The following is a 7392-nucleotide window of genomic DNA, read 5'->3' as shown; positions in this document are numbered from 1 at the left end:
TCCCGGCTCCGCCAACTGTTAGCTGTGTGACTTTGGGCAAGTCACTTAACTTCTCTGTGCCTCAGTTCTCTCATCTGTAAAATGGGGATTAAAACTGTGAGCCCCCCCATGGGACAACCTGATCACCTTGTAACCTCCCCAATGCTTAGAACAGTGCTTTGCGCATAGTAAGCGCTTAACCAATCCCATCATTATTATTATTATTAAAATAAATTCCAATTAATATTCCCTCAGGCAGACTAACATATGATTCACAGAAGTCGTGATTAACTAAATAACATGCCGGAATTGCTACTTCTTTTTGCATGACCTAATTCCTGAATTATTTTAAGATGAAGAGTATTAAGGTGATTTTTAAGAAACTTTTTCCATCTATTTCACAGGGAGTTGTCTATATTTCCACCTGCTTCAGGCAATTCAAAGTAACTCTAAAGTTAAACCTATCCCCTGACAATTCATTTAATTTGTAACATTACTCACGTATTGAGTTAAAAAAATCAAATTTTTTCAAGTCAATTTTAAACATTTATTGGCTTTTAATTTGTACACGTCCACTTGTACAGTCCAGATACACATGAAGGCGGAGTACAAAAACAATTCAAAATAAGCACATTGCAGCAGCTGCATTCAAACTACTGATTTTTAGAAATGGCCAAATGAAGGACTGTAAAAGCAGTTAAATCATAATTAGTACATTGGCGCAAAGTCCCGGCACCCCTAAACGAGATGGTGGGTTTTAGATCCAAACTTGGTAAAGAAACCCATAGTCGAGATCCACTGAAACTAGTGTCACTCTAGAAACATGAATTCTAGTTTAAGAAAAACCCACGTGATTTTCATATGGCCTAGGGAGAGATTTCAAAGAGCAGTAGGGTTGTTGTCAGGAGTGGGCTGAGCAAGAAAGATGGAGCCAAAAGGGCAAACAATGAATACCCATGAGGTCTGGTAGTTCCAATAATAGATCAGTCAGTCAGTCAGTTGTACTTATTGAGTGCTTACTGTGTACAGGGCACTAAACTAGGCGCTTGGGAGAGTACAACACAACAATATAACTGATACATTCCTAGATGTGATGTATGTGCACCAGAGACTGTGGGCTTACCAAAAAAAAAACTGAATGTAACACCATATCAACTTCACCAGAGGGCCAATTTTAGGGAACTACAGTGTATATTTGAAAACAGGCAAATCAAAGCGAAAATACTAGGATGAATTTTAGGTTAATCTATTTTAGATTAGTTCCAAGAGCATACGCTGCTACAAAACAGCTGATGTCAAACAAAAACAAATACTTTTTCCTTTTGGGGCTATATGGAGAGCTTGGGTTCTGAAAGCCTAGTGGAATACCACCAGAAGACACAGTTTTCCAGTTGAAACTATTCTGCTCTAGAATGCATTCATAAAGAAGTCTATCAAAAAATATCTGCATTTAGGCAAATTCTGCAAAATTTTAGGCTTGATTCTAAAATATGAAAAAAGGGCTCCATATTTTTTCCTTTTGATTAATCTGGGACTGAAGAGAAAAAAATGTAACCTGTAGTTCAGATTACTAGGAGTAATTTTCTGTGATTCTAGAAATTATTTATTCATTTACTTCAATACTCTAAACATTAAAAATACCTAATCTTGTACTGTATTACAATTTATTAGTCAATCAACCATATTTACTGAGCACTTACTGTGTGCAAAGCACTGTACTTAATGAATGGGAGAGTATGTGCAATACAACAGAGTTGGCACATTTTCCCTGACCACCATGAGCTTAAACAGGTAACATGATCATTGTGTTTGTTCTTTACTATAGTGTTCTATGTTTCTTCCAGGAAGAATCACTGCCATTAGAAGCATCAATGTCACATATTTTCCTCATCTTGTTTGTTAGTTTATTAAAAAGGCAAACTTTGTGCTTTCAAAATATTAGATTTATGTGCTTACTGTGTGCAGAGCACTATACTAAGCAGTTGGAAGAAAACATAACAACAGAATTGTTAGACACGCTGCCTGACTAAAATGAGGTTGGAAACTAGCAATCTTGGAGTATTGTGTAAATATTGACCCTGAAGGCTCATCAGCTCCAAGACTTGGCACTGAGAAGGCATTACTTCCATCCAGTGCAATATCCATTTGCTCTTTAGAAAACTGATATTTATATATTACTTTTCATGCTACTGATGTAGCTGTATAAATTAGGCAATGCAATCAGAAAATAAATCACACTCCCAAGAAAAACAAATATATTAGAAGGATCATTGCCAACTGGGAATACGTAAACGCAACATTTAATTGGATACAGAGTGGGGTGTTATGCTGATCCCTTTTTAATGATATGCCTCTTATTGAAAACCAATCTGCTCAAATATACCTTAGGACACAACTACTCATATTCGCTATGATGGTCTGTGGATCTATGCTTTGCATTGTACCCTATTTATAAAATTAGTGGGAAAAGGATCATAACGCGGGATGGAGATTAGAGAAGTAAATCCCCAGAATGATTACGCTATGACTAATTGATCTGTCATAGGGAAATAGCATCTCTTAGGACTAGTCATTCTGGCATTTTTCAACTACTGCAAACAATTTAAGTGTTTCTCAACAGCCCATGTGAAAAAGTTAAGCTATGAGAACATGACCTATGTACGCATGTACATAATTTTAAGCATCTTATCAATATGCATTTGCTCCAAATAATAATCTAATGAAAATTAAAAACTCCATTTCTTTTGTGAATAAATTCTAAAAGTGGTGAAATTGACAAAAGCTCTAGCATGCTTAACACTTAGCATACATAATTATGCTATTTGACCTAAATTGATATGTAGCATTCAAAAGCACATAATTCTGAGCATAGTCAGATGAAATGATATTTTAAAGTTACATTAGACATTAAAAGGGAATTCAGAAAAGTTGCAAAGTATAAAATCTGGTAACAGATCTTAAGTGTTATGACAAAAACACAAGCTCTTGGGTCTTTGGATGTTTAAGTAATAAAACCTCTCTTTTCTATTGATCATACGATAATGCAAAGATCATAGTAACTGTACCAATGAACATAATAGAACTTGATAAATAGTTTTATTTAAGGAACACTGAATGAATGATGCATCTTGCATATGTAAAGGATCAAACTTTGTTATTTTACAATTACTAATATTTTCCTTACATTTTTACATAAAACTAAATTTCTCCAGCAATGTAGAATTGACAATCAAGCTTAGAAGTTTAGCAGCCTTCACGGAGTCAAAATTTTGTAATTTAGTGACCATCATTTGAAAAATACAACTTTGATGCACAACATTTTATTTTGGACAGCAGAATCAACAGCGAGCTTCAGGGATAACTTTCCAGCTGTTTTTCGGGCTACTTGCAATAACAGAGATGTGAACGTGTGAGGTAATTAATGTTCTGTATTTATCTTTATTAAAAAGAGGTTTTTTGTAGTAAGGACAAATAATCTCTCATTTGTAGCTTGGAAGCCCAAAATAGGATCGTTGGTTTCCAGGCTTGCTACCTGCTGCTTAGCAACCTGTCCTATTTGGCGCCTCTCTTTTCTGTTATAGAGTACGGTGGACAGAGGAGTGGGTTGATAATAAATGAACACTCGATGTAGGCACTCACAAAGGGCAGCAAAGGAATAATTTGGAGCACAAGCAAAAAACTTCTTGTCTCTCTTTGACGCCTGGACATAACCTGAAAAAGACAGGGGAGAGGGGAGACCAAAAAACAAATGAAAATCCAGAAAAATATTTCAGCCTTCTCGTACATCGAAAAATAGGTGACAAAAATTCGGCACAAATCCTAAAGAGAAATATTTAACTGAGCTTTTAAACTATGCACAGTTATCACAAGTTCACATTCTTCCACTTTTCCATCCACTGAAAAATGAAACTCTTGCTATCAAAATGGGGGAGATTCATTCACCTACGTAAAACTGCAAATAGATGTTTAATACTGCAATGTTTTCAAACTTACATGCTTTAAATGGGACAAAGATATATTTAGGCCTGTGTGATAGTAACTGTAAAACTAAATAGCTGAGTTATACCATATATAATTTAGTCTTCATTGAGATGGATCAGCACAGCCAATGAATCCGGAAAGAATATATTTATTCAGTCTGTATTCGGTCTAGAGGGCATCAAAAACATAATGTTGCTTTGCTAGCTTTCTTAGGAATTTCAACATTGAAAGGTGAGAGCCCTGGGTGTACCTTCCTGCTTCTCAAATCCTAGGCAAGTAATGGCCCAGGACTCCGGTTGTTTGTTTGTTGAAGAGGTAGAAACAGTGCTTAGCAACAGAATGTCTCAGCTGTCCTATGCAAGAACATATTATTCACCTATAAAGGGTGAGGTACTTTAACCATTCAAAACAGACTCCTGAAAAGAGCACATTTGGTGGGCTTTAATTTTAATGTTATAACTAGACAACTAGTAAAAATGAGGAAAGCAATCACCAAGTGAAGAAATATCAAAATACTACAATGGTAGTTACTGCTATCACCCAAAACGAAGGACACTTTGTTACACGGGACCTGGCCACGGTGGAGTCACAGCCAGAACTGAGGAACTCGAGACTTCCTGGAGAAGAGACAAGTGAGGGATACACCTATTTTGCCCTTCACAGCAACACTGATTTGGCTTTGAATCTGTAATCATTCAGACCTAATTCTCCAGCCCACAACACAATATACCAAGGGCCAACCCACATCTGCCTCTAAAACAAAAGGATTTTGTTATAACCACCTGAGACTCTTTTCTTCGATGAAAGGGACGCAGAGAGAATGATCTTATATCTTGAAAAATGCATTAAAGAGTAATTTAACACCGCTTATAAATGTCAGGAGAGCAGCAATGCCAAATAATTGTAGTTCTTCTTAAGCACTTTTTAGAAAATAGTATTTATTAAGTGCTTACTCTGGGTCAAACACTGTACTAAGCACTGGGGTAGACTGAAGATAATCAGAACACACTCCCTGTCTTACAAGGGGCTCGCAGTCTAAGAGGGAGGAAGAACAGGTACTGAATCCCCACTTTATAGATGAGGAAACTGAGGCACTCAGAATAATAATAATTATGGTATTTGTGAAGCACTTACTATGTACCAGGCACTGTGGGGTGGATACAAGCAAATCAGGTTGGACACAGTCCCTGTCCCACGTGGGGCTCACTGTCTCGATCCCCATTTTACAGATGAGGTAACAGGCACAAAGTCATGAAGTCACTTGGCCAAGGTCACAGAGCAGAAAAGTAGTGGAGTCAGCATTAGAACTCATGACCTTCTGACTTCCAGGCTCTATAGGGTATTCCATGGTGCTTCTCTAAAGTCAAGTCACACAGGAGGCAAGTGACTGAATTGGAATTATAACCCAGGTCTTCCCAACTTTCGGGCCCATGCGCCTTCCACAAGGCCATGCTGCTGCTGCCTGTGGCTTAGTGGAAAAAATCAGGGAAACACCAGAAAAGTCCTTGAATCACCTGGGATTAAAAACACATACCTCCGCGTCAGAGGGATGTGGGAAGGAATGGAGGTACCAAACCTCATCTTACCAACACCACCTTCTGCCTCCCATACAAGCAATAAACATCATGGATGCACCCTAACTCTAGACGACAGCAGGTCTCAGATTATAACTGCCTGGTAGTGGGACCCAAAGGAAGTGTGAACGTCAGCAGCCACACAAGATTCTGCCTATTGAGCTGAGGTTCCCTGATACCCTCCAAACTCAGACTAATAATTATGGTATTCGTTTAAGCGCTTAACAACACCAATATGACCAATGACCTGAAACACAGCAGTCAAAACCTAAGACTGGCTCAATGTCAAGTTTGAACAGAATAAAGACACCTGCAAATCTAGGCAGCCCTTAGAAGCTCGAAGTCCCCACATGGGAAGGCAGCAGTGGACTTTTATTCATTGCTACAGAAGTCACATTTCCATATGTTCTACCGTAGAAGCAAGAACAGGCGGAAATAGCTCCCTCCTCATGATGGTTAAGGAGCGAATATGAAGAATTGGCAAGAACTTGTCAGTGATTTTCTGACAAGTTCAAAATGTGAAGATGTCACCATTACAATCAAAGCCTAATGTCTGTCTCCCCTCTCTAGACTGTAAGCTTGCTGCAGGTAGGAAGCAGGTCTACTAACTCTCCCAAGTGCTTAGTACAGTGCTCTGCATGCTATAAATGCTCAATAAATACTATTGTTGATGAGGATGATGAAAGCCTTGGAAAAAGGCAAAGCACCCAAGTTTATGGCATATGTGTAAAAAATCTACACATTAGGAGGGTAAATTACTGCATGGGCATTGCCTTATCATATGAAGCACCTCTACTAACTGGACATCAGAAAACCTGCTCGCCAGCCGGGAAACTCCGTTGAACCGCTTCTCCCTCTCAATCAGTCACATGTATTGAGAGGCTTACTGTGTGCAGAGCACCATACCAAGCACTTGGGTGAGTACAGTATAACAGAGCTGGTAGACCAGTCCCTCTACATTGTAAGCTCACTGTCTAGAGGGGGAGAGACAGGCATTAATATAAATAAATTATGGCTATGTGCATAAGTGCTATGAGGCCGAGGTGGGGAGGGGGAGAAATAAAGGGAGCAAATCAGGGACAAGACGGAGTGGTAGAAGAGAAATATGGGCTTTAGTTAGGGAAGGCTGCTTGGGGCAGATGTGCTCTCAATAAGGCTTTGAAGGTTGGGAGAGTAACAATCAGTCAGACAGGAGGAGGGAGGGCATTTCAGGCCAGAAGCAGGATGTGGGCAAGAGGTTGGCAGTGAGATTGATGATACTGAGGTACAGTGAGTGGGATAGCATCAAAGGAATAAAGTGTGTGGCCTGGGTTGTAGCAGGAAATCAAGGAGGTAGGGTGGGAAGGGACAAGATGATTGAGTGTTTTAAAGCCGATGTTCTATTCGATGCGGAGGTGGATGGGCAGTCACTGGAGGTTCTTGAGGAGTGGGGAAAGCACGGACTGAACGTTTCTGTAGAAAAATGATCTGGGCAGAAGAGTGAAGTACGGACTGGAGTGGGGGAAGACAGGAGGCAGGGAGATCAGCAAAGAGGCTGATATAATAATCAAGGTAGAATAAGATAAATGCTTTGATTAATGTGGTAGCAGTTTGGGTGGAGAGGAAACGGTGGATTTTAGCAATGAAGAACTGAGAGGATTTAGACAGACTGAATATGTCCAAACCTCACGATAGTTAGAGTCCTGATCACTGGAGGTACTTTTTGAATAGCTGTGTTTTGGGTTATTCGATCTATCTGAGCTGGAAACTGAGCTGGATAATGACTTTTTAATGCACACAGAAACAATCACACAGAGTTTCTAAGGAGTGGAAGTTGAGCAGCAGGCATATGCAAGTGTAATGTCAGAATTACTCTGAT

The 7392-nt window shown here is 39.2% G+C and overlaps 1 protein-coding gene across 2 annotated transcripts in view; it reads right to left on the bottom strand.

Annotated features, from left to right (window-relative positions):
• Positions 1 to 506: 506 nt before the first annotated feature.
• The window catches only part of NUDCD1 (NudC domain containing 1), an 84751-nt gene continuing 77865 nt past the window's right edge, over positions 507 to 7392 (bottom strand). For both annotated transcript variants that reach the window (XM_038744809.1, XM_038744810.1), the window contains exon 10: positions 507 to 3690. In XM_038744809.1, the coding sequence (XP_038600737.1) occupies positions 3398 to 3690 (293 nt within the window). In that variant the 3' untranslated portion in view covers positions 507 to 3397. The remainder of the gene's footprint in view (positions 3691 to 7392) is intronic.

Source organism: Tachyglossus aculeatus, chromosome 4, assembly GCF_015852505.1.
Source record: "Tachyglossus aculeatus isolate mTacAcu1 chromosome 4, mTacAcu1.pri, whole genome shotgun sequence".
Classification (NCBI taxonomy): domain Eukaryota; kingdom Metazoa; phylum Chordata; class Mammalia; order Monotremata; family Tachyglossidae; genus Tachyglossus; species Tachyglossus aculeatus.
Note: the sequence above shows the minus strand (reverse complement) of the source record. Positions and strands in the feature narration are given on the sequence as shown.